Raw genomic sequence first — 26,514 nt, forward strand, 5'->3', positions numbered from 1 at the left:
TCAGGGAGGGCTGAATGGCCTGCTGGACTAAGGCACATGGCGATTTATTCGGTTTGCTCCTCAGCGTTCACTCTGTGTATGACAGACGTTCGGTCAATCTCATCCAAACATGTATCTGGGTCAGAGACGGGATCTTTTTGGTGCTGCCCACCAGCTGGGTGCCTGGAATGGCTGTTGTGTACGGAGTGAGACCATCAGCTGCATTACACTGGGTAACCACATAATTCATGGAATCTGGGTCCATCTGGGGTCAGGGCTCGGGGCAAAATGTGCACTTACCCGTAAGAAAGGCAGTGGGAGTCTCCATCTGTGAGCGGGTGTGGTTGCATCAGTGTGGGGCCTGTCATTATCTCCCTGGGAAGGTAGAAACCCAAAGGCACACATTATCCCATTCTGGGAGGAGCCCTGGTTTCCGAGGGATTGTATTTGCTCCTGGAACCTCCTACTCGGGCCTGATGTGTGTTGTTCCATGTTGCATGTGTACAGGACCCATGCAGCTGCTTGGAGCTCATACACTGTCCATTCAGTTTGTCAATGTAACCTGAGGCTGCCTCCCCATCCCCAGAGATGGCTCATGTTCATGTTGCTTTGGCTGCTTCTGTTTATGGGACACCTGGGTATGTTCATGGAGTCATAGAGTTCGAAGCATGGAGGCAGGCTCTTTGGCTCAAACTGGTCCATCCACACTAACCCCGTTTCCCTGCACTTGGCCCATAACCTTCCAATATGTTCCTCTCCATGTATTTGTCCAAGTGCCATTTAAATATTATTAAATGTATCCTCCTTGACGACTTCCACTGGTAGTTCATTCCATATATATATATATCACCTCTGGAGAAAAGGGTTGTCCCTAAGGTTCCCTTTTAATCTTTCCCCTTTCACTTTAAACTGATGCCCTTTCGTCCTCGATGTCCCAAGCCTTGAATAAAGACTGAGCACATTCACCCTGTCCATGCCTCCTATGATGTTATACACCTCTATAAGGATATCCCTCAGTCTCCTACACACTAAAGAAAATGTCTTAACTTGTCCAACCTCTCTCTATAACTGTCTAGTTGAGTACTCGAAACATCCTTGTAAATTTCTTCTGCACTCTTTCCAATTTAATAAAATGCTTGCGATGGCAAGGTGGCCAAAACAGAATCCTGTACAAATGCAACAGAACTTCCCAACTTCGATATTCCATGCCCTGACTGATGAAGGGCCCAGTGTGCCAAAAGCCTTCTTCACTGCCCTGTCTCCCTGAGTTCAGAGAACCGTGCTCCTGGAATCCAAGGTCCCTCTGTGCCACTAGACTCCTTCAGGCCCTACCATTCACCATGAAACCCCTGTCTTGATTTGACTTTCCAAAATGTTAGATCTCGTCCTTGTCTATATTAAACTCAATTTGCCATTTCTCAGCCCAATTCCCCAGCTGATCAAGACCCTGTTGCAATTGCTGAGAACCTTCCTCACTTATTTTAGTGCAATATGAAAATTTTCTAATCATGCCTTAAACATCCTCATCCAAATCATTGATATCGATAACAAACAGTAGTGGGCCTAGCACTGACTTGCTCAGTGGCACAATGGTTAGCACTGCTGCCCCACAGCACCGTGGATCTGGGTTCAATTCCAACCTCACAGGATGGTCTGTTTGGGTTAAATCCTTTTAGGATTAGACTTCCTACAGTATGGAAACAGGCCATTTTGCCCAACAAACCACACTGGCATGCCGAACAGTGAGCCATTCTCCCTGCCCAATATTTACCCTTGACGAATCCACCGAGCACTGTGGGCAATTTAGCCTGGCCAATTCATCTGACCTGCATATTTTGGGATTGTAGGAGGAAACTGGAGCACCCAGAGCAAACCCACGCATACACAGGGAGAATGTGCAAACTCCACACAGACAGTCACCGGGGACTGGGGTCGAACCCGGGTCCCTGGCCCTGTGAGGCAGCAGTGCCAACCACTGAACAAATATGCCGCACCAACTGAGTTTGCATGTTCTCCTCATGTCTGCGTGGGTTTCCTCTGGGTGCTAGGGTTTCCTCCCACAACCCAAAGATGAGCAGTTTAGGTCAATTGGCCATGCTCAATTGCCTATACTGTATATGGATGCAGAAGTAAGTTGCATTAGTCAGGGGTAAATGTAGAGTAATAGGGAACGGAAATGGGTTTGGGTGGAATAATCTTCACAGGACCAGTGGACTTGTTGGGCCGAAGGGCCTGTTTCCACAGAGGAGGGATTCTATGATTTGATGACCGATGAGGCACATCACGAGATACAGGCCTTCAGTCTGACTGTTACCCTCTCCTTCCTACCATCAAGCCAATTGTGTACCCAGTTTGCCAACGCCCCCTGGATTCCATGTGATGTAACCTTCCAGAGCAAGGTACCATGTGGAACCTTATCAAAGGCCTAATTGAAATCTATAGAGTCTACATGTACTGGCCTGCCCTCGTCAACCTTCCTGATCACTTCATCAAAGAACGCTAACAAATTTGTGAGGCATAGTCTCCCACACAAAAGGGTATGCTAACTACTCCTAATCAAATGCTGTATTTCCAAATGCATGTATATCTAATCTCTCAGAATCTTCTCAAGTAACTTACTGACCACACATGTTCAGTTTACTGATCTATAGTTCCCAGGTTTTTCTTTGCAGCCCTTCTCGAAAACGGGCACAACATTTGCTGCCCTCCAATCTTCCGGGACCTCACCCCTGGATAACGCTAATGCAAAAGAATCAGCCTGGGACTCACAATTTCTTGCAGTGTTGTTGGATTCTTTAGTCAGGTCCAGGAGATTTGCCCACCCTCATAAATTCTAATGCGTCAACACTTCCTCTCCTGTCATATGGACTGTCCCCAAGAGATGATCACTAACTTCCCCAAGTTCCCAAGCCTTCATGTCCTTCTCCACGGTCAACACAGAGGGGAAATAACTCCTGCGATACTGCACAAACATGTCCATGAACAGTTCTATTCTCTCTCTAGTTATTCTCTTTCCTTTAACATACTTCAAGAATCTCTTTGGATTCACCCAAATCTTTTCAGCCAAGGTCATCTGCCCTCCTGATTCCCTTCTTCAGTAAACTCTTGTATCCCCTATGTATCCCCAGGGATTCCCTTGAGATTACAGTTTTGGGTAGGGAACTGTCAGGGAGGGGGTGAGTGCAGTGTTGGGAAGGGATCAGTTAGTGAGGGGGAGACTGCAGTGTTGGGTGGAGATCAGTCAGAGAGGGGGAGATTGCAGTGTTGGGTAGGGATCAGTCCGGGAGGGGGAGTTTGCAGAGTTGGGTAGGGATCAGTCAGAGAGAGGGGAGATTGCAGTGTTGGACAGGGATCAGTCAGGGAGGGGGAGATTGCAGTGTTTGTAGGGGGTAGTGTAATTTTTAAACGGTTAGCTGCCTTTTAGTCTTTTCTACCTCATAGTAAACACAAGCAGACACTCGAAACTGTTGCCGGACCTCCCCCACGTTTATATGAATGAAACAGTTGTAACAGCTTTCCTCGATAGTTGAGAGGCCGCCCTTAACCACAGTTGTACAACATCATCCATATAAGGGAAGAATGGGAAGCTCAAACACTGATTGGCCAAGTGAATAATAAAATAATCCCAGGCACCAGAACCCAAATAAGGAAAACAGTGGGGAATCCGAGCACTCGTTGGTCAAGGCAGCAGTAGTAGACCCAGCCCAAATATACATGTATATAATGTGTGGAGATTACTATGCTTGTGTGTGTGTACCTTTGGGAACAGCACCCGACTTTGCAAAGTTGAATGAAAAAGTTTTGGACAGACTCCTCCGTGTCTTTGTTCCTGGGAAGGGAAATAAAAAGTGCCGTAGATGGGGCTGGACAGCCACTTATCTCGCACAATTGGGGGCTCCTCCGGGATGAAATAATTATTGCCGGGGGGGGCAGTCTCTTCGGCTCACGGATCAAGCCTGATTACAACAAAGACGCGTCTAGTATATATTTATACTTCTCACTGATCGGCTTGTTCCGTTGGCGGTCGGCCAAGAGAGGATGTGACCCGGCTCATTTAAAAATAATTTTGAATCCTGGAAAAGGAACACACGGACGAGTGCTGGGACGACCGGTTAGTGACTATACACGGGGGTACACACATTTAAAAAGGCCAGACAACTCCGTGCACGGATCAAGGTAAGAGATTCTTTTGTTCTTCCTTGTTGGCCGCGTGGTTTTGACGGTCATCTGTGAAAACGCTTTGGGCGTTTAAGACCAGGACTGAAGATAAACCACGGGAAATTGTGGTTTTGACGGTCATCTGTGAAAACGCTTTGGGCGTTTAAGACCAGGACCGAAGATAAACCATGGGAAATCAGACTTCTAGATTTACTAAGGAAAAGTCAGGGAAGACTGCAAATGGGAAAGAAATACCCCCCGATAGTCCATTAGGTCGGAAGTTAAGTCTATGGACGGACAGTAGTAGAACGAAGGACTTAAAGAAAGAGACCATGATAAAATATTGTTGTTTTATATGGACCAAAGAACCTATCCGCGCCCCCTCGGTAGTTTGGCCCGAGTATGGGTCTGATGAAGACTGGGTGTGTCAAATCCTAAATGTATATGTTAACAGAAAACAACCGTTTGACCCAGAGGAGAGCAAATATGCCGCCGCCTGGTTGGCGGGCGACGGCGAGAGTCCCACGCGTCTCTATCCTCTGATTCCCCAAACAGACCCGAGGAAGCCCCAGAAGTCTTGGGACATCCTCACCGACGGTTTGCCACCGTCTTCCCCGCCCCCGTATATACCACCTGCGCACGACCAGGCGTCCAGCGCGGACCTCCCTCCTGCGACGGATAATTCCGGGTCCCAGCAGGCTACGACCAGTGAGGAAGGGACTGCTGGCGGGGGCACAGGAGGGGGCACAGAACTCACCCCAGGCACTAGGAAATCAGTCCGACTCGAGATGCGGAGAGGTCGAGAAGAGGGATTGAGAGCTGGGAGGAGTGACAATATTGAACAGCTGAACCCCTTACGAGAGGTGCCGTTTGGGAATGAACGGACCGGGTTCTTAGTACAACCTTTAAATTCTGGGGATATCCGGCAACTCCGTAATGAACTACCCCGTCTACTGGACGACCCCGTCAGTGTGGGAATGCAACTGGACCAATTTCTGGGGCTCAGTATATACACATGGGCTGAACTGCAGGCCATGATGAGAATACTATTTAATTACGATGAAATTGTTATGATCCGGAATAGTGCAATGGCCATTTGGGATAGGGAGCATCAGGACGGCCCTCAGCGTGGAGAGCAGAAGTACCCCTTAGAGGACCCCCGGTGGGATCATAACGACGCGGGGGGACGGGCCAATATGACAGACCTCAGAAGGCTTATAATCAGGGGGATCCAAACCTGCGTGCCCAAACAGCGGAATTTAGCAAAAGCATTTGAAGTTGGACAGAAAAAGGATAAATCCCCGAGTGAGTTTTTAGACCGTTTGCGGGAGTCCATGCGAAAGTATTCAGGTTTAGACCCCGATGGGGAAATAGGCAAGAGCATGCTTAAGGTGCACTTTGTGACTAAGTCATGGCCTGACATTCAGAAGAAATTACAGAAAGTGGAGGATTGGGCTGAAAAGGATGTTGCAGAATTATTACGGGAAGCACAGAAGGTGTGCGTTCAGAGGGATGTAATAAGGGAGAAACATAAGACAAAAATGATGGTGGCAGCCGTACGGGAAGCTTGTAAGTCCACCGGAATGGGGGAGGGAGATTATGGGGTGGAAAGAGGAACGTCGAAGAAAAGTTGGAGAGGGAGAGAAGCGAGACGGGGCAGAAGTGAGAGAGGAGGATCTTATGGAATTGAGCGCCCTCAGAAGGCCGGATGTTACCATTGCGGGAAACTAGGACACTTCAAAAGGGATTGTCCCGAGTTTAAAAGGGAAAGAGAAGGGATGTATGAAATGGAGTGTGAACAAATGGATTAGGGAAGTCAGGGGAGGATCGGAACACGGGCCTACCAAGAACCCCTGGTAAATTTACGGGTGGGCCCATTTAGACAAGATGTTACCTTCTTAGTTGACACAGGCGCTGGCAGGTCCTCAATTCCCCTCCATCCGAGGGGGGTTGGCTTCCAAGCTAAAACAGTAAACATTTCAAGAGTTAAGGGTGGGGTTTTTAATGCGAAAATATTCGAAACACAACCCTTGCGGCTGGAGGAGGAGGAACTCCAGGTGGAACCCCTTCACCTCCCCCATCTTCCCTATGGGTTGTTGGGACGGGATTTGATAGTCCGTTTCGGATTGCGAATAGAAGTGGGAGAAGAGGAAGAATTAGCCGTTACCATGTCATACCTTAGTGAGTCCCGATTGACAGAGATAGACCCTAGGGTTTGGGTCGCCAAAGGGAACCGTGGGGGACTCGCAATTCGACCTGTGGAGGTAAAATTAAAGCCCCAGAGCCCCGACGTGAGAGTGCGCCAATACCCCATCTCTTGGGAAGGGAGGCAGGGCCTGAAGACAGTTATGGAAGACCTAATAAAAGATGGATTGGTAGAGCCCTGTATGTCACGATACAATTCCCCCATCCTGCCAGTCTGGAAGTCGGATGGGAGCTACCGAATGGTCCAAGACCTAAGGGAAGTAAATAAAATTGTCCAAGTACGGCACCCTGTGGTACCGAACCCATACACTATTCTGGGGCGAATCCCCCCGGACCATGGCTGGTTTAGTGTTATAGACTTAAAGGATGCCTTCTGGGCGTGTCCCCTGGACAAGGACAGTAGGGATCTTTTTGCTTTTGAATGGGAGGATCCTGATACTGGCAGAAAACAACAGTACAGGTGGACCGTACTCCCCCAAGGATTCACTGAGTCCCCGACTCTGTTCGGGCAGATTCTGGAACAATTATTGGAGGGACTAACCTTGTCCCCGGCCCTTAAGCTTATACAATACGTGGACGATCTCCTTTTATCCCGACCGGCGGAGGAGTACGTCCTACTTGGGACTAATGCCCTGTTAAATTACCTCGCTGAGAAGGGGTTAAGAGTGAGTCAGAAGAAGCTCCAATATGTCGAGAAAGAGGTTAAGTACCTGGGACACTTGATAAGCCAGGGACAGAAACGAATAAGTCCGGAAAGAGTGCGGGCAATAATCGAACTAGGCCTCCCAACGACCAAGAGGGAGTTGCGGAAGTTCTTGGGACTCTTAGGCTATTGTCGGTTATGGATAGACGACTATGCCCCCCTTACTAAAGACTTGTACCTAAAACTCATTGAGGAGGCACCCAACAGAATAAAATGGGAGGAGGAGGAGAAAAAGTTAATTGAAATCCGAAAAGGAAAATTGATGGCCGCACCTGTTTTAAGCTTGCCGGATTTTAGTAAGACATTTCGCCTCTTTGTGAACTCCAGAAAGGGAACCGCTCTTGGAGTATTGACCCAGGACTGGGGGGGGGGGGGGGGGGGGGGGGGTAAAAGGAAGCCCGTGGCTTTCCTGTCAAAAATTCTGGATCCAGTCTCCCGAGGGTGGCCGGAGTGTGTCCAAGCGGTGGCAGCCACGGCAAAGCTGGTAGAGGAAAGCAGGAAGTTGACTTTCGGGGCCCCCTTGACAGTCACTACTCCCCACCAGGTTAGAACTATCCTGAATCAGAAGGCCGGGAGGTGGCTGACTGACTCGAGAATTCTGAAATATGAAGCCATATTGTTAGACCGAGAAGACCTCCGAATAGAAGTCGGGGGCTGCCAGAACCCGGCGGACTTTCTTTGGAAAGGGGAAGGGGAGGAGGAACTGGAACACTGCTGTTCAGACATAATAGAGTACCAGAGTAAAGTGAGGGAAGATCTGAGGGATACCCCCTTACATGAAGGAAGGCGGTGGTACATTGATGGGTCCTCTCGAGTGATAGACGGGAAGAGACACAATGGTTATGCAGTCATTAGTGAGACTGGTTGGGAATTAGTGGAAAGTGGACGGCTACCGAATGCCTGGTCCGCACAAACGTGCGAATTGTACGCCTTGCACCGGGCTCTGAGGAATTTAAAGGGAATAGCCGGGACAATCTACACTGACTCTAAGTATGCCTTTGGGGTAGTACACACCTTTGGGAAGATCTGGAAAGAAAGGGGAATGATAAATAGTAGAGGAAAGGAGTTGGTCCATGAGGAACTAGTAGCCATGATCTTGGAGGATTTGTTGCTGCCACAAGAGATTGCTGTAGTACATGTGAAAGGACACCAGAAAGACGATAAAATAGAGACTCTGGGGAATCAATTGGCAGATGAACAGGCAAAATTGGCTGGGATGGGGAAGGAAGTAATAAACTGCCTGGTAAGGATTCCACAGATATCCGAAATTACCGAAGTGCCCACGTTTACTGACAAAGAAGAAACTCTTCTCGCGTCTCTGGGGGGTACAAAGGATAGGGAAGGCAAGTGGAACTTACCCGATGGCCGCCAGCTACTAAATCGACCGTTGACGCGGGACATTATTGCCCGTTTACACCAAGGGGGTCACTGGGGCGCCCAGGCACTGTGTGATGCCTTCCTGCGCCGATATGCTCACCCTGGTCTGTACACGGTAGCCAAGCAGGTCACAGGAGATTGTATAACATGTCGAAAGATTAACAAAAGGGGGCTGCGGCAGCATGCAAGACAAGGGGGTAGGAGTCCGGCCTATAGGCCGTTTGAGTATATCCAGGTAGATTACACTGAGCTCCCCCCCATAGGTCGCCTGAAGTATCTATTAGTAGTGGTAGATCACCTGACAGGATGGGTGGAAGCTTTTACCACGGCAATGGCAACTCAGGTTAGCAAGATTCTACTCGAGCAAATCATCCCACGATTTGGGCGACCCCGCGCTATTGACTCTGACCAGGGGAGCCACTTCACCTCGACCGTCCTCCAGAATGTAGTGCAAGCAATGGGGATTGACTGGGATTTGCACACCCCCTGGCATCCCTCCTCCTCGGGCAAGGTCGAAAGAATGAACCAGACCATCAAAAAGCAGCTAACCAAGCTCACTAGTGAAATCGGCCTGCATTGGACCAAATGCCTACCCCTTGCCCTGTTGCAAATTCGCACCCAGCCAAGGCGGGATTTGGGCGTCTCCCCTTTCGAAATGTTATTTGGCCTCCCGTTCCATGGGCCGAAGGGGGAACCTCCTGTATTTGAGTCTCGGGATATGTTTGTGCAAAAATATGTGGTGGCTCTGGGGTCTGCTCTATCTCGTTTACGCCAACAGGGACTTTTGGCACAGACGCCGCCCCTCGAGTTTGCGGTGCACACCGTCAAGCCGGGTCAGTGGGTCCTGATTAAAAGCTGGAAGCAACGTACCCTCGAACCAACTTGGGACGGTCCCTTCCTGGTACTTTTGACGACCGAAACGGCTGTCCGTACGGCCGAAAAGGGCTGGACACATTACACTCGAGTCAAGGGACCAGTGCCACAACCGACGGAGGACGAACGAACCTCTCTGACAAAGGCATCTAAGGAACAGAGACTCTGAGAACGAACTAATCGGACTTTGGCGAGTCTAAAGGAACTGTGCCCTCAGGCTACGGGTGTCGCGACAAAATGCGGTCAATCGTATTGTTAACTTGCTATGCCATTGTCCTTGGGCTGGGTCATAGTGTGCGTGTTACCCAATTTGGCCTCTGGATGAAACAAATAGAGGACCGTCAGTGGTTCACCATCTCCGTGCTTGCCAACCAATCAACACAGACATTTAGCTTAGACCTTTGTGAGTTGGTGCCCTGTAGGACTAAAAGTCAACTGAATCAAACTAAGCAGAATCTAGAGAGAAAGGGGGTTCCAGGGTCAGACGTTAGTATTACAATTGTATGGTAGGGAAGGCCTAAGTAGGCTTCCAGCCCCCGGGGTCCAGGCTATGGTGTCAGTTGTCCGTGATCCCATCACCCCTGGACGGGATTGTGGGCAGAATCAGTGCAATCCGCTTTATCTGACCATAAAGAACTTGGAAAAGAACGAGGCGAGACTTAATAGAACAATACTGGGTATTAGAGTTGGGGGCCAGGCAGGATGGGGGGGGATGCAGCTGTGCTGCACGTATATCACGGTCATTGAAGCTGAGTCTGGGGGCTCATCCACCACTGATAAGCAGGAAAAGATTAGAATAATTGAGACGACGGATTTGGAAAAGACCTTTGAAATAGAAACGGGATACGGGGAGGCGAATGCCTGGATGGAATAGGTCAAATATACTGTGAGGAGCATGAAAAAGAGTGATTGCTACGCATGCACGAGTGCCCGCCCTAACCCTCAGGTGGTCCCATTCCCGCTGGGATGGGAGAAACACCCACGAGCCATGGACTGCATGATAAGGCTGTACCAGGACCGAGAGGCCTGGAACGACCCCACTTGTCGACCCTTGAGTTTGAAGTTTCCCCCCGTCAGGTCTGAGGGGGCGCCCCGCCCGCCATCATTCTCAGGGGTAACGGGTACGCACCAGGCCTGCGTCTCTCGGACGGGACTACAGTGGGACGACGATGTGGGGACATTTGACAAGTGCAGCGGATCAATCCGGCTGGTCAATCAAACTACCGGGGGCGGGAATTACTCCCACATTCATGTACCTAGGGCAGACCTCTGGTGGTACTGTGGTGGGAGGGTTCTGCGACCGACCCTGCCCCAAAAATGGACGGGCACTTGTGCGATCGTTCAATTGGCCATCCCATTCACCCTGGTATTCGAAAAACAAGAGCGACCCCGTTCTAGTGGAAGAACTGAGAGAGCTTTGGAGACCTCTTTCGATGATAACATATATTTAGATGCCATAGGGGTCCCCAGGGGTGTTCCTGACGAATACAAGGCGAGGAACCAGATAGCGGCGGGTTTTGAGTCGTCACTGTTCTGGTGGGTGACCATCAATAAGAATGTGGATTGGATTAATTATATTTACTACAATCAGCAGAGGTTCATTAATTATACCCGGGATGCAGTGAAAGGAATAGCAGAACAACTGGACGCCACTAGTCGGATGGCGTGGGAAAATAGGTTGGCCTTAGACATGATGTTGGCAGAGAAGGGGGGGTGTTTGTGTCATGATAGGCACTCAGTGCTGCACTTTCATCCCCAACAACACAGCCCCTGATGGGTCCATCACCCGCGCCCTGGATGGACTCACCACATTGGCGGACGAACTGGCCGAAAACTCGGGCATCGACTCTGGCCTCACGGACTGGTTGGAAGCTTGGTTCGGTAAATGGACGGGGGTGGTCGTTCCCTTTCTTGTCTCATGTATAGTAGTGGCAGGGGTACTCACTGCCCTTGGGTGTTGCGTTATTCCCTGTGTCCCGGGATTAACTCAACGACTGATCGAAACCGCCCTTACTGAGAAGGATGTTCCCTATGGGCAGGTTGAACGAATAAATCTCGAGATGGAACAACGTGAATCCCTCTTGGGCGGGGGTAGTATTAGAGAAGGGCAGTTTGATGAACAAGCTCGGGAGTTATTAAATGCCCTGGAGAAGAAACTTATGGTTGAAAAATTACAGGCCGTAAGAAAAGACACGGGGGATTTGTAGGGGGTAGTGTAATTTTTAAACGGTTAGCTGCCTTTTAATCTTTTCTACCTCATAGTAAACACAAGCATGTAGGGGGTAGACGGTTAGCTGCCTTTTAGTCTTTTCTACCTCATAGTAAACACAAGCAGACACTCGAAACTGTTGCCGGACCTCCCCCACGTTTATATGAATGAAACAGTTGTAACAGCTTTCCTCGATAGTTGAGAGGCCGCCCTTAACCACAGTTGTACAACATCATCCATATAAGGGAAGAATGGGAAGCTCAAACACTGATTGGCCAAGTGAATAATAAAATAATCCCAGGCACCAGAACCCAAATAAGGAAAACAGTGGGGAATCCGAGCACTCGTTGGTCAAGGCAGCAGTAGTAGACCAAGCCCACATATACATGTATATAATGTGTGGAGATTACTATGCTTGTGTGTGTGTACCTTTGGGAACAGCACCCGACTTTGCAAAGTTGAATGAAAAAGTTTTGGACAGACTCCTCCGTGTCTTTGTTCCTGGGAAGGGAAATAAAAAGTGCCGTAGATGGGGCTGGACAGCCACTTATCTCGCACATGTTGGATAGGGATCAGTCAGGGAGGGGGGGATTGCAGTGTTGGGTAGGGATCAGTTACGGAGGGGGAGATTGCAGTGTTGTGCAGGGATCAGTCAGGGAGGGGAAGATTGCAGTGTTGGATAGGGATCAGTTAGGGAGGTGGTGATTGCAGTTTTTGGTAGGGATCAGTCAGGGAGGGGTTGTGTGCAGTGTTGGGTAGGGATCATTCAGGGAGGGGGAGATTGCAGTATTGGGTAGGGATCATTCAGGGAGGGGGTGAGTGCAGTGTTGGGCAGGGATCAGTCAGGGAGGGGGAGATTGCAGTGTGGGTTAGGGATCAGTCAGGGAGGGGGTGAGTGCAGTGTTGGGTAGGAATCAGTCAGGGAGAGGGAGATTGCAGTGTGGGGTAGGGATCAGTCAGGGAGGGCTTGAGTGCAGTGTTGGGTAGTGATCAGTTAGTGAGGGGGAGACTGCAGTGTTGGGTGGAGATCAGTCAGGGAGGGGGAGATTGCAGTGTTTTGGTTGGGATCAGTCAGGAAGGGGTGGTTACAGTGTTGGGTAGTGATCAGTCAGGGAGGGAGAAATTACAGTGTTGGGTATGGATCATTCGGGGAGGGGGCAAGTGCAGTGTTTTGTAGTGATAGAGGGAAATCAGGAGGGCAAAAAGGGGACTTGAGATTGTTTGGAAAATGTTTTTATAAATCCATAAAGGACAAAAGGGTCACTGGGGAGAGTATGAGGCCCCCAAAGATCAATACTGCCTGCACGTGGAGCTGCAGGAGATGGGGGAGAAACTGAACAAGTATTTCCTGTAGAGAAGGACCAGGAAGATATAGAATAGAATGATGGTTTGGGAAATAGCATTGGGAAATAGATGATGTCATCTTGCAAAATGTCCATGTTACAGAGGAGGAGGTGCTGGATGTCTTGAAATGGTTAAAGATGGAAAAGTCCCCAGGACCTTATCAGGTGTACTGTCGATCTCTGTGGGAAGCTAGAGAAGTGATTGCTGGGCCTCTTACTGAGATATTTGTATCATTGATAGTTACAGGTGAGGTGCCAGAAGACTGGAGGTTGGCAAACATGGTATCTCTGTTTAGGAAGGCTGGGAAGGACAAGTCAGGGAACTTCAGACTGGTTCGCCTGACATCAGTCGTGGGCACGTGGAAAGACGGATACATGAGGGACAGGAATTACATGTGTTTAGAAAGGCAATGTCTAATTGGGGATAGTCAGCATTGCTTTGTACGTGGGAAATCATGGCTCAAGATATTGAGTTTTTTGAAGAAGTAACAAAAGGATTGATGAGGGCAGCGCGTTGGATGTGAGAGACATGGACTTCAGTAAGGTGTTCGAAATGTTTCCACATGGGAGATTGGAGAGCAAGGATAGATCTCATGGAATACAGGGAAAACCAGCCATTTGGAGACAGAACTGGCACGAAGGTAGAAGACAGAGGGTGGTTGTGGAGGGTGGTTTTTTCAGACTGGAGACCTGTGACCTGTGGAGTGCCACAAGGATCGGTGCTGCGTCCACTACTTTCCATTAATTATATAAATGATTTGGATGTGAACATCGCAGGTATAGTTAGTAAGTTTACAGATGACACCAAAATTGGAGGGGTAGTGGACAGTGAAGAATGTTACTTCACATTACAACGGGATGGTGAACTGATGGACCAATGGGCTGAGGAGTGGGAGATGGAGCTTCATTTAGATAAATGGGAGGTGCTACATTTTGGAAAAGCAACTCTTCGCAGGACTGATACACTTAATGTTAATGTCCCAGGGAGTGTTTCTGAACAAAGAGACCTCGGAGTGCAGGTTCATTGTTCCTTGAAAGGAGAATTGTGGGTCGATAGGATAGTGAAGAAGGAGTTTGGTATGCTTGTGTTTACTGATCAGTGCATTGAGTAGAGGAGTTGGGAGGTCATGTTCTGGCTGTACAGGACATTGGTTAAGCCAGTTTTGGCTTATTGCGCGCAATTCTTGTCTCCTCCCTATCGGAATGATGTGTAAATTGAAATGGTTCAGAAAAGATTGCAAAGTCGCTGACAGGATTGGAGGATTTGAGCTAAAGGGAGAGGTTAAATGGGCTGGGGATGTTTTCCCTGGAATGTCTGAGGCCGAGGGGTAACCCATATGGAGGTTTATAAAGCCATAAGAGGCATGGTTAGGTTTAACAGACACGGTCTTTTCCCTGGGGTGGGGTAGTCCAGAACTGGAGGGCCTAGGTTCAGGATGAGAGGGGAAAGATATAAAAGGAACGTAAGGGATAACGTTTTGATGTGGAGGGTGTTGCGTGTATGGAATGACCTGCCAGATGAAGTGGTGGAGGCTGGTACAATTACTGCATTTAAAAGGCATCTAGATAGGTATACGGACAGGAAGAGTTGAGAAGGACTTGGGCCAAGTGCTGGCAAATGTGATGAGATTATGTTAGGATATGTTGGTGGTGTGGATGAGTTGGACCGAAGGCCCTGTTTCTGTGCTGTACATCTCTCTGACTGTAAATGTTTTCCACTATCCATTTCAATCAATAGACTTCACTGTTTCCCCTGTTTACCTTGGTCAGTTCCCCTCTCAAACACATGTCAATGGCTTTGGTTATGATTGTTGGGTGTGCTTTATGGTCACTTTAAAAATCCATCATCTCGCTGAATTCCACTACACTACAATTTCCCAGAGGATATGTCAGTGTGACATTACTGCTTCCCTCAGCGTCATCACCCAACGGTCGATCTGAGATAGTCACCTCCCTGGCCGTTTGCACAACGTGTTATTCAAAGAAACACTGATAGAAACATCCAAAGAGGAGTTCAGAGAACATCACTTTTGCCGATGTGACTGTCCCAGATTATATAAAGACTGAAGTCTCCCAAAATGATCACAGTGCCTTTGCATTACACAGGAATACATTGGAATGTGTAACAGGTCTGAGCAATGAAATGCTGTTAGGCAGCGTCTAAACTGTTCTCCTGCTTGTGTTTTTGACACGTGTTACCCAGAATCTGCATTCAGACTGATTCAGCTTCATCATCTGAGGCCAAATGCTTTCTCTGTAATGCCTTTGTTACCCATTACTGTCAGGGTTACCCATCCTGCACTCCCTGTCACCCCTCAAGGAGGTGAACAATAGAATATTCATGTTCCACCTTTTGTTCACCCTGTCACCACTAAACCTCATTTATCTCTGTGCCCCAGTCCATCCTCCTTATTGCTGAGACTTTATACAGTCCAAAAAAGAACATTACGACTGACTCTTTCCACAATTTCTTGTCACAGTCCAATTCACTGATGAACAGTTTCAGTTACACTCTGTCTCTTCCTGTTCCTTTCTGCTTGTCTTCAGCTACATCACCATTTTCTCTTTGGATTTGGAAAGCTCCTTTCACCGGACCCTGGCCCTGCATCCTCTCTGTCAGTTTAAAGTCCTGCCCATAAGCTTACCGACATGGTTGACCAGGACACTGCTCCCAGCAGTGTTGTGTTTAATTCACTCATGGGATGTTGCTGTCTCTGGCTGGCCAGCATCACATGCCCACCCCGAGCTGCCCTTGAGCTGAGTGCCTTGCTGTATCATTGCAGAGAGCAGTTTAGAGTCAACCCCATCGCTCTGGGTCTGGATCATGTGTAGGCCAGACCCGCTGTCTATAATAGATTTCCTTCCTAAAAGGATATTAAGCAGTTAGATGGGTTATACTGGACCCCAGCATTAACATCTGGATGAACAGTCGGGTGAGAATAGCACGAGGCCATCACCTGTCCCACTCGTAGCTCACCTGTCACTGAGTACTGATCCCCGTGCACCATGAATCACAACCCTTTCATCATGACCATTGTGTGATCCTGATACCTTCCTGCACTCTGGTGATATCACTCAGTCTCTCTCCATGTGGTATCCCTCACTGTGTGGGTCTAATTGCTGCCTCTGTCAGTGTCTCTCACACTTGCAGCTACTCCAGATCCTGAGCCAATGGAATTCCCCTTTCCAGAGAGACACAGCAGAACAGGCCAGGGATGGAGACAGGGATTTTCCAGATCCCTCACTGCATCAGTCTAACTTCCCATTCTGTCTGTTTCCCTGTCTCCTGTAGGTCATCAGGCTGTTCCTGTCTCAGCCAAATTCCTAACTCCTGTCTCGTCCATAACCACATCAAAGACGCTTGGTCAGCCAGAGAGACATGAAGAGGGAGATCTAGAGCCTTCAGTAAATCCTGCAGCCGGTAAGATCACTCACAGTAAACAGCACAGGGAGGGGTTAGTGACCTTCTGTATTCAGACCCGGAAGACAGGACATAGACACAGAGCTGGGTAAGGAACAGCTACGTTCTAGGCTTCATTCACATCATCTTGTGAGGGTCCTGCTTTCACCTCTGCTGGACTGGTCCTCACTGAGACATCTCTCTTTGACTCTCTCTCAGACTCTCTGTTGCTTTTTCTCGATCACCTCTCTCACTCCCTCACTCTCTATCTCTCACCCTCTCACTCTCATTCTCTCTCTCAGCCCCTCTCTCAACTTCTCTTTCTATCTCTCTTCCCCTCACTCACTCTCTCTCTCACCCACTCACTCACTCTCCACCTCATCCCTCTCTCTCACCTGACTCTCTCTCTCCCCACCTCGCGTGCCTCTCACTCACGTCCCTCTCTCTCTAGCTCACCTTGTATCTCTCCCTATCTCGTTCTCCCCCTCTTTCTATCTTTCTCTCTCTCTTTCTCCCTCTTGTCCTCTTATCGCACTCTCTCTCTCGATCTCTGACTCTGTCTCATTTCTGTCCCCTCACTCACTCACTCACTTACACTTGGACCTCTCTCTGTCTCTCGTTCGCCATCCTCTCGCCCGTCTCTCTTGCTCACACCTTGCTCTCCCCATCTCTCACCCTTCAATCTCTCTCTCCACTCTCTCATTTTCTCCCCATCTCTGCCCCCTCTCTCCCCCACTCTCTCTCTCCCCACTCTCTCTCCCCCGCGCTCTCACCCCTCTCTCCCCCTCCCCTCACTCTCCCTCCCCTCACTCTCCCCCTCTCGACCCACTCTCTCGACCCTCTCTCTCGACCCCTGCACTCGACCCCTTTCTCTCCCGTTCGCTCTCTCTAATCCATTTCTCTCTAACCCCTCTCTCTCCCCTATTTTTTCCTTTCTCTTTACCCTTCTCTTTCTCCTTCTCTTTCCCCTTCTCTCTTCCCTATCTCTCCTGGTACGTCTCCCCAATCTCTCCCAATCTCGCCCCCAATCTCTCCCCCTTATCTCTCCCCCTTATCTCTCCCCTTATCTTTCCGCCCTCTCTCTTCCCCTCTCTCTTCCCTAGCTCTTTCTTCCCCCTCTCTCTCTTTCCGCCACCTCTCTGTCCCCCACCTCTCTCACTTACCTCTCTATCTCCCCCACTTCTCTCTCTCACCACCTCTCTCTCCTCTCTCTCTCCCACTCTCTCTCCCCTCACTCTCTCCCACTCCCTCTGTCCCCCTCTCTCGCCCCCCTCGCCCCCTTCTCTCTCCACCCTCTCTCTTTATCCTTCTCAATTCTCCCGTCTCTCTACCCCTGTCTCTCTACCCCCATCTCTCTCTCTCTCCTCTCTCTCTCTCCACTCTCTCTCCCCTCTCCATCTTCCCTCTTACCTCTCTCCGTCTCTTCTATCTCCATCTCCCACTCTCTTCTCCGCTCTCTCCCCCGCTTTCTGTCTTCCCCTCTGACTTCCCACTCCCCCTTCCTCCCACCCCTCTCTCCCCACCCTCTCTCACTCCCCCCTCGCTCTCTCCTTCTCTTTCTCCCTCTCTCTCTTTCCCCATCTCTTGCCCCCTCTCTTGCCTCACTCTCTCTCCTTTCTCTTTCTCCCCCTCTCTCTTCCCCTCTCTCTCCCCCTCTCTCTCCCCTCACTCTCTCCCACTCCCTCTGTCCCCCTCTCTAGCCCCCCTCGCCCCCTTCTCTCTCCACCCTCTCTCTTTATCCTTCTCAATTCTCCCGTCTCTCTACCCCTGTCTCTCTACCCCCATCTCTCTCTCTCTCCTCTCTCTCTCTCTCCACTCTCTCTCCCCTCTCCATCTTCCCTCTTACCTCTCTCCGTCTCTTCTATCTCCATCTCCCCCTCTCTTCCCTGCTCTCTCCCCCACTTTCTGTCTTCCCCTCTGTCTTCCCCCCCACTTCCTCCCACCCCTCTCTCCCCACCCTCTCTCGCTCCCCCCCTCGCTCTCTCCCTCTCTTTCTCCCTCTCTCTCTTTCCCCATCTCTTGCCCCCTCTCTTGCCTCACTCTCTCACCTTTCTCTTTCTCCCCTCTCTCTTCCCCTCTCTCTCCCCCTCTCTCCCCTCACTCTCTCCCACTCCCTCTGTCCCCCTCTCTAGCCCCCCTCGCCCCCTTCTCTCTCCACCCTCTCTCTTTATCCTTCTCAATTCTCCCGTCTCTCTACCCCTGTCTCTCTACCCCCATCTCTCTCTCTCTCCTCTCTCTCTCTTCCCGCACCACACTCTCTTTCTCCCTCTATCTCTCCCCCTCTGTCTCCCCCTCACTCTCCCCACTCTCTCTCCCTCTCTCTCACCCCCTCTCTCTCCCTCTCTCTCTCCCCCCTCTCTCTCCCCTTCTCTCTCTCCCCCTCTGTCTCTCTCTCTACCCACTCACTCTCCCTTAGTCACTCTCCCCCACTCTCTCCGCCCTCCTTCTCTCCCCCTCCCTCTATCCCCTTCTCTCTCTCTCGTCTCTCTCCCCTCTATCCCTCCCCTCTCCATCTTCTCTCTCCCCTCTCTTCGACTCCCCTCTCTCCATCTCCCCACTCTCCAACTCCCCCTCTCGCTGCCCACTCGCTCCCCGCTCTCTCCAGCCTCTCTCACACCCCTCTATCGCCACCTCTTCCCCCTCTCTCCCCCCTCGCCCCTCTCTCTCCCCCTCCCCCTCTCTCCCCACTCGCTCTCCCCCACTCTCTCCCCACCCACTCTGTCTCCCCCTCTCTCTCTCCCCCCCCTCTCCCCCTCTCTCTTTCCCCCTCTCTAGCCCCAATCTCTCGCCCCACTCTATCCCTCTCTCTCACCACCCTCACTCACCTCCACACTCTCCCCATCTCTCTTCTCCCACTTTCCCCCCCAGCGCTCTGTCCCCTCTCTCCTCCTCGCTCTCCCCACCACTCCCTCCCCTCTCTCACCCCCCTTACTCACCTCCACAATCTCCCCATCTCGCTTCCCCACTTTCTCCCCCCGCTCTCTGCCCCATCTCTCCTGCCCTCTCTCCACTCTTTCTCCCCTCGCTCCCCCTCCCTCTCTCTCCCTCTATCGCTCCCATCCACTCCCTCCCCTCTTTCTCCCTCTCTCTCTCACGCCCCTCACACACGCCCACGCTCTCCCCATCTCTCTTCCCCCACTTTCTCCCCCCGCTCTCTGCTCCCACTCTTCCACCCTCTCTCCCCCCTCTCTCCCACCTCCCTCTCCCTCTCTCCCTTCTCTCTCTCCCCCGAATCTCCCCTCTCTGTCTCCTACTCTCCCGCCTGTAACCCCCGACCCTCTCCTTCCCTCTCCTTCTCTCTCCCCCACTGCCATGCCCCTTCTCCCTTGCCTCCTCCCCTTCCCACTTTCGCCCTCCTTCTCTCGCCCCTATCTCTCTGCCCCTCTCTCTGCTCCTCTCTCTCCCCTCACTCTGTCACATCACTCTCCCTCCCTCTCTCACTCCCTCCCTCTCTCACCGCCTCTCTTCCCCTTCTCTCTCCCACTCTCTCTCCCCCCTCTCCCCTCCCTGTCTCTCTTCCCCCTCTCTATCTCTCTCTACAGCCTGTCTCTCTTCCCTCTCTCTCCCCACTCTCCCTCTCCTCTCTCTCCTTCTCTCTCCCCTTCTCTCTAACGTCTCTCTCAGCGCCTCTCTCAGCACCTCTCTCTCGCACCCCCTCTCTCTATCCCTTTCTCTCTCTCTCCCCTCTCTCTCTTCACTAAATCTCTCCCCCACTCTGTCACCTAACTCTCTCCCACTCTCTCTCACTCCCTCCCTCCCTAAACCTCTCCCTCCACCCCACTCTCTCTCCCCCCACTCTCTCCCCACTTCGTCTCCCCACTCACTCCCCCATTCTCTCTCCCTCCACTCTCCCCCCCGACTTCCTTCCCCCACTCTCTCTCCCCACTCTCTCTCTCCTCTCTCTCTCCCCTCTCTCTCTCTCTCAATTCTCTGTCCCCTCTCTCTGTCTCCCTCCCTCTGTCCACCTCACTCTCTCCCCCTGGCTGTCTTCTCTCTCTCCCTTCGAATCTCCCCTCTCGGTCTCCTACTCCCGCCTGTAACCCCTCTCTCCTCTCCCCTTCTCTCCCCCTCCCTCTCCCATCTCTCTCTAACCACTCTCTCTACCCCCATCTCTCCGTCGCTCTCATCGTCTGTCTCCCCTTCTCTCTCCCCCTCCCTCTTCCCTCTCTCTCCACCTTTCACTCCTCCACTCTCTCCCCCCACTCTCTCTCCCCCACTCTCTCTCCCCTCTCTCTCTCCCCTCTCTCTCCCCTCTCTCTCCCTCCATTCTCTGTCCCTCTCTCTCTGTCTCCCTCCCTCTGTCTGCTTCACTCTCTCCCCGCCGACTCTCCCCTCTCTGTCTCCTACTCTCCCGCCTGTAACCCCTCTCTCCTCTCCCCTTCTCTCCCCCTCCCTCTCCCCTCTCTCTCTAACTACTCTCTCATCCCCTCTCTATACCCCCATCTCTCTTTACCCTGCTCACCCTCTCTCTCTACTCCTCAAAATCTCTCTCTCCCCTCGCTTTTCACTAACTCTGTCGCCTAAATCTCTCGCCTCTCTCTCTCTCCGTCTCTCACTCCCTACCTCTCTCACCCTCTCACTCTCCTCTCTCTCTCCCCCCACTCTTACCCTCTTTCTGTCCCCCTCTCTCCACCTCCCTCGCCCCCTTTCTCTCCTTACCACTCTCTCTCCCTGTCTCTCCCCCTCTCCCCGTCGCTCTCATTGTCTCTCTCCCCTTCTCTCTCCCCTCTCTCTCCCCCTCTATCTCCACCTCTCACTCCCCCACTCTCTTCCCCCGCTCTCACCCCCTCTTTGTTGGCCTCTCTCCCCCTCCCTCGCACCTTCCTCTCCCTCCCCCTCTCTCGCCCCGTCACTCTCCCCCTCTCACTCTCCTCTCTCTCTCCCCTACTCTCTCCCCATCCACCTCCCCTCTCTCTCACCCCACTCTCACCCCCTTTCTGTCCCCGCTCTCTCTCCCCCCCTCTCTCCCCCCCATGTCTGCCCCCTCTCTCTCACCCCCGGCTCTCTCACCCCGCTCTCTCACCACCCGCCCACCCCTCTCTCTCCCTCTCTATCTCCCCTCCATCTCTCCCGTGCACGTTCCTCTCCCTTCCCCCCTCTCGCCCTGTCTTTCCCCCTCCCTCTCCTCTCTCTCTTTCCCCTCTCTCTCCCCATCTCTCTCCCCCCACTCTCTCCCCCTCTCGCTCCCCCACTGTCTGCCCCCTCTCTCTCACCCCCAGCTCTTTCACCCCGCTCTCTCACCACCCTCACTCCCCCTCTCTCCCTCTCTCTCTCCCCCTCCTTCTCTCCCCCTCTCTCTCCCTCTCACTCTCCCGCTCTCTCTTCCCCCCTTTTTCTCCCACTCCCTCTCTCTTCCCCCTCTCTCCCCTCTCTCGCCCCCTCTCTCGCCCCCTTTCTCTCTCCCCCTCTCACCCCCTGTCTCTCCCGCCTCTCCCCGTCGCTCTACCCATTTCTCTCCCCTCTCCCCCCTCTTTCCCCCTCTCTCCCCCTCTCTCGCCCCCCACTCTCTCCCCCTCTCTCTAATACCCCGCTGTCTTAGTACCGCCCTCTCACCCCCTCTCTCTCACCTCCCTCTCTCCCCCTCTCTTTCTCTCTCTCGTCCTTTCTCTCCCCCTCTATCGCTCCCCCTCTCTCTCTCCCTCTCACTCTCCCGCGCTCTCTTCCGCCTTTCCCTCCATACTCTCTCTCTCTGCCCCCTATCTCCCCTGTCTCTCTCCCCTCTCTCTCCCTGATCTCTCTTCCCCCTATTTCTCCTCACTCTCTCTCACTGCCCCCTCTCTCTCCCCTCTCTCTACCCTCTCTCTCTCGCATCCTCTAACTCCCCCCCCTCTCTCCTTTCTCTCACCCCCTTTCTGTCCCCCCTCTCCACCTCCCTCGCCCCCTTCATCTCCCTCCTCCTTTCTCTCTCCCCTCTCTCTCTCTCCCCCTCTCTCTCCCCTCTCGTTCCCCCTCAGTCTCCACCTCTCTCTCCCCCTCTCTCTCACCTCCGCGCTCTCATTCCCGCTCTCTCGCTCCCTCTCCCCCCTCTCTCTCCCCTCTCTCTCCCCTGCTCTCTGCCCCCTCTCTCATTCCCCGCTCTTTCGCCCCCACTCGCTCACCCACCCCCGCTCTCTCGTCTCCTCTCTCCCTTCTCTCACTCTTACTCTCTCTCTCCCCCTCTATCTCCCCCTCTCTCTCTATCCCTCTCACTCTCCCGCTCACTCTTCCTCCTTTCTCTCCACACTGTCTCTCTCTGCCCCCTCTCTCTCCACCTCTTTCTCCCCCTTCTCCCCCTCTCTCACCCCCCTCTCTCAGTCCCCTGTCTCGCTCCGTCTCTCTCACCCACCTGTCTCGCCCCACTCTCTCGCCACCCACTCTTGCCCTCGCTCTTGTCCCTTCTCTCGACGCCTCTCGCTCTTCCCGTCTCTCCACCCTCTCTCTATCCCCTCCCTCTCCCCCTCACTCTACCCCTCTCTCTTGCACTCTCACTCTCTCCCTCTCTCTCTCCAGCTGTTTCTCCCCTCTCTCTCACCCCATCTCGCCCCATTGCTCGCTTCTCACACCCTCACTCGTGCGCCCTCTCTCCCCTCTCTCTCCCTCTCACTCTCCCAGTCTCTCTCCCCATCTCCCCCGCCCCATCCCTCTCCCCTCGTTCTCCCCGCGCTCTGTCTCCCCACTCTCACCCCCATTCTGTCCCCCTCTCTTCAACACCCTCGCTCCTTCCTCTCCATCCCCCTCTCTCTCCCCGTCTCCCCCCTCTTTCCCGTCACTCTCCCCGTCTCCCCCTCTCCCCCTCTCTCTCGCCTTCTCTCTCTCCCTCTCTCTCTCCCACCCATTCCCTCCCTTCTCTCTCACACCCATTCCCTCCCCTCTCTCTCTCCCTCTCTCTCTCACCCCCCTCACTCACCCCCAACACTCTCCCCATCTCTCTTCCCCCACTTTCTCCCCTCGCTCTCTGCCCCCTCTCTCCCGCCCTCTCTCCCCTCTCTCTCCCTCCCTGTCTCTCCCCTTCTCTCTCGCCTCTCCCTCTCACCGTCTCTCTCATTCTCACTCCCCCTCTCCCTTGCCCCTTCTCCCTTGCCTCCTCTCCTTCCCACTTTCGCCCTCCGTCTCTCGCCCCTATCTCTCTGCCCCTCTCTGTGTCACCTCACTCTCCCTCCCTCACTCACTCCCTCCTTCTCCCCTTCTCTTCCCCTCCCTGCCTCTCTTCTCCCTCTCTGTCTCTCTCTACCGCCTCTCTCTCTTCCCCCTCTCGCCCCCCCCTCCCCTTATCTCTACCGTCTCTCTCAGCCCCTCTCTCGGCACCTCTCTCACGCACCCCATCTCGCTACCTCTGACTCTCTCTCTCTCTCCCCTCTCTCTTCACTAACTCTCTCCCCTACTCTGTCACCCACTCTCTCTCCCCTCCTTAACTCCCCCTCTCTCTCTTCGCCTCTCTCTCTCCCTCCACTCCCTCTCCCACTCTCTCTTCCCCACTCTCTCTCCCCTCTCTCTCACTCCCTCCCTCCCTAACCCGCTCCCTCCTCCACTCTCTCTCCCCTCTCTCTCTCCCCCCTCTCTCCAACCCCTCTCTCTCCCCTCTATCTCCCTCTCTCTCTCTCGATTTTCTCTCCCCTCCCTCTGTCCCCCTCCCTCTGGCCCTCTCCCTCTGTCCCTCACTCTATCCTCTGTCTCTCGACCCCGAAACTCCCCTCTCTCTCCCCCACTCTCCCCCTCTCTCTCTCCCCCTCTCTCTCCCACCATTCTCTGTCCCCGTCCCTCTGTCCCCCTCCATCTGGCCATCTCCCTCTGTCCCCCACTCTCTCCTTCTCTCTCCACCCGACTGTCCCCTCTCTCTCCCCGACTCTCCCCCCTCTAACTCCTCTCTCCCCTCCCCTTCTGTCCACCCTCCCTCTCCTCCTCTCTCCCTCCCGCACTTTCTCTCCCCTCCCTCTCTCCCCCTCTCTCTTTCCCCTCTCTCTCCCCCACTCTCCCCCACTCTCCCTCTCCCCCTCCCTCTCCCCTCTCTCTACCCCACTCTCCCCCACTCTCCCTCTCCCCCTCTCTCTCTCCCCTCTCTATCTCCCCCTCTATCTCTCTCTCGATTCTCTGTCCCCCTCCCTCTGGCCCCTCCCTCTGTCCCCCACTCTCTCCTCTCTCTTTCCACCCCGACACTCCCCTCTCTCTCCTCCAATCTCTCCCTCTCTCTCCCCCTCTCTCCCCCTCTCTCTCTCTCTCCCTGCATTCTATGTCCGCCTCCCTCTGGCCACCTCCCTCTGTCCCCCTCTCTCTCTCCTTCTCTCTCCCCCGACTTTCCCCCTCTCTCCCCCACTCCCCCTCTATCCCCTCTCTGCCTTCCCCTTCTTTCCACCCTCCCTCTCTTCCTCTCTTCCTCTCTCCCTCCCCCACTCTCACCCCCACTCTCCTCGCACTGTTTCTCCCCACTCTCTCCCCACTCTCTCCCTCACTCTCTCCCCACACTCTCTCCCCACCTTCTCTCCCCCTCTCTCTCTGCCCCTCTGTCTCTCCCTCCACTCTCTGTCCACCTCCCTCTTCCACATCCCTCTGTCTGCCTCTCTCCCCTCTCTCTCCCCCAATTCTCCCCTCTCTCTCCCCCACTCTCACCCTCCCTCCCTCTCCCCTCTCTCTACCCCATTCTCTCACCTCCTCTCTCTATCCCCTCTCTCTTCCCACTCTCTCTTCCCCCACTCTCTCCCCTCTTTCTCTCCCCTCTCTGTCCCCCGCTCTCACCCTCTTTCTGTCCCCCCTCTCTCACACCCCCACGCACCTTCCTGTCCCTCCCCCTCTCTCGCCTCATCACTCTCCCCCTCTCACTCTCCTCTCTCTCTCCCCCACTCTCTCGCCATCTCTCTCCCCTCTCTCTGTCCCCCGCTCTCACCCTCTTTCTGTCCCCCTCTCTCACACCCCCACGCACCTTCCTCTCCCTCCCCCTCTCTCGCCTCATCACTCTCCCCCTCTCACTCTCCTCTCTCTCTCCCCACTCTCTCGCCATCTCTCTCCCCTCTCTCTCCCCCCGCTCTCACCCTCTTTCTGTCCCCCTCTCTCACACCCCCACGCACCTTCCTGTCCCTCCCCCTCTCTCGCCTCATCACTCTCCCCTCTCACTCTCCTCTCTCTCTCCCCCACTCTCTCGCCATCTCTCTCCCCTCTCTCTCCCCCCGCTCTCACCCTCTTTCTGTCCCCCCACTCTCACCCTCCCTCGCAACTTCCTCTCCCTACCCCTCTCTCTCACCGTCTCTCCCGCTCTCCCTGTCGATCTCCCCGTCTATCTCCCCTCTCTCTGCCCTCTCTCTCCCCCACTCTCCCCCCTCTAACTCCTCTCTCCCCTCCCCTTCTCTCCACCCTCCCTCTCCTCCTCTCTCCCTCCCCACTCTCTCTCCGCACTGTTTCTCCCCACTCTCTCTCCCCACTCTCTCCCTCACTCTCTCCCCACACTCTCTCTCCCCTCCTTCTCTCCCCTCTCTCTCTCCCCTCTCTCTCTCTCCCCCTCCACTCTCTGTCCCCCACCCTCTTCCCCCTCTATGTCTGCCTCTCTCTCCCCCCACTCTCCCCTCTTTCTACCCCATTCTCACCCTCTCTCCCTCTCCCCCTCCCTCTCCCCTCTCTCTACCCCACTCTCTCACCTCCTCTCTCAATCCCGTCTCTCTCTACCCCTCAAACTCTCTCTCCCCCTCTCACTCTTCACTATCTCTGTCGCCTAAATCTCTCCCCTCTCTCTCCCTCTCACACTCCCTCCCTCTCTCACCCTCTCACTCTCCCCTCTCTCTCCCCGCGCTCTCTCCCCCTCTCTCTCCCCGTCTCCCCCTTCCCATCTCTCTCCCCCTCTGCCTCCCCCTCCCTCTCCCCCCTCCCTTTCCCCCACTCTTCTCCCACTCTCCCCCATCTCTTTCTGCCCACTCTCTCCCCGTCCGTCTCCCCATCACTCCCCCTCTCTCTCCATCCATCTCCCACCCTCGCCTCTCTCTTCCCACTCTCTCTTCCCCCACTCTCTCCCCTCTTTCTCCCCTCTCTCTCCCCCGCCCTCACCGTCTTTCTGTCCCCCCCTCTCACCCTCCCTCGCACTTTCCTCTCCCTCCCCCTCTCTCTCACCGTCTCTCCCCCCCTCCCTGTCGCTCTCCCCGTCTCTCTCCCCCCTCTCTCCCCCTCCCTCTCCCATCTCTCTCTCCCCCTCTCTCTCCCCCTCTCTCTCCCCTCTCTCTTTCGCCACTCTCTCCCCCTCTCTCTCGCCCTCCCCGTCTCTCTTCCCCCTCGCTACCTCTCTCTCTCTGCCGCCTCTATCTCTTCCTCC

The 26,514-nt window shown here is 53.4% G+C and overlaps 1 protein-coding gene across 1 annotated transcript in view; it reads left to right on the forward strand.

Annotated features, from left to right (window-relative positions):
- The first annotated feature begins 567 nt into the window (after positions 1-567).
- LOC140470630 (uncharacterized) overlaps positions 568-26,514 on the forward strand; it is a 37,618-nt gene continuing 11,671 nt past the window's right edge. Inside the window, exons 1-3 of the mRNA XM_072566674.1 lie at positions 568-617; positions 7,373-11,176; positions 16,140-16,268. Of these exons, the coding sequence (XP_072422775.1) occupies positions 568-617; positions 7,373-9,464 (2,142 nt within the window). The 3' untranslated portion in view covers positions 9,465-11,176; positions 16,140-16,268. The remainder of the gene's footprint in view (positions 618-7,372; positions 11,177-16,139; positions 16,269-26,514) is intronic.

Source organism: Chiloscyllium punctatum, chromosome 52 (genome assembly GCF_047496795.1).
Source record: "Chiloscyllium punctatum isolate Juve2018m chromosome 52, sChiPun1.3, whole genome shotgun sequence".
Taxonomy (NCBI): Eukaryota; Metazoa; Chordata; class Chondrichthyes; order Orectolobiformes; family Hemiscylliidae; genus Chiloscyllium; species Chiloscyllium punctatum.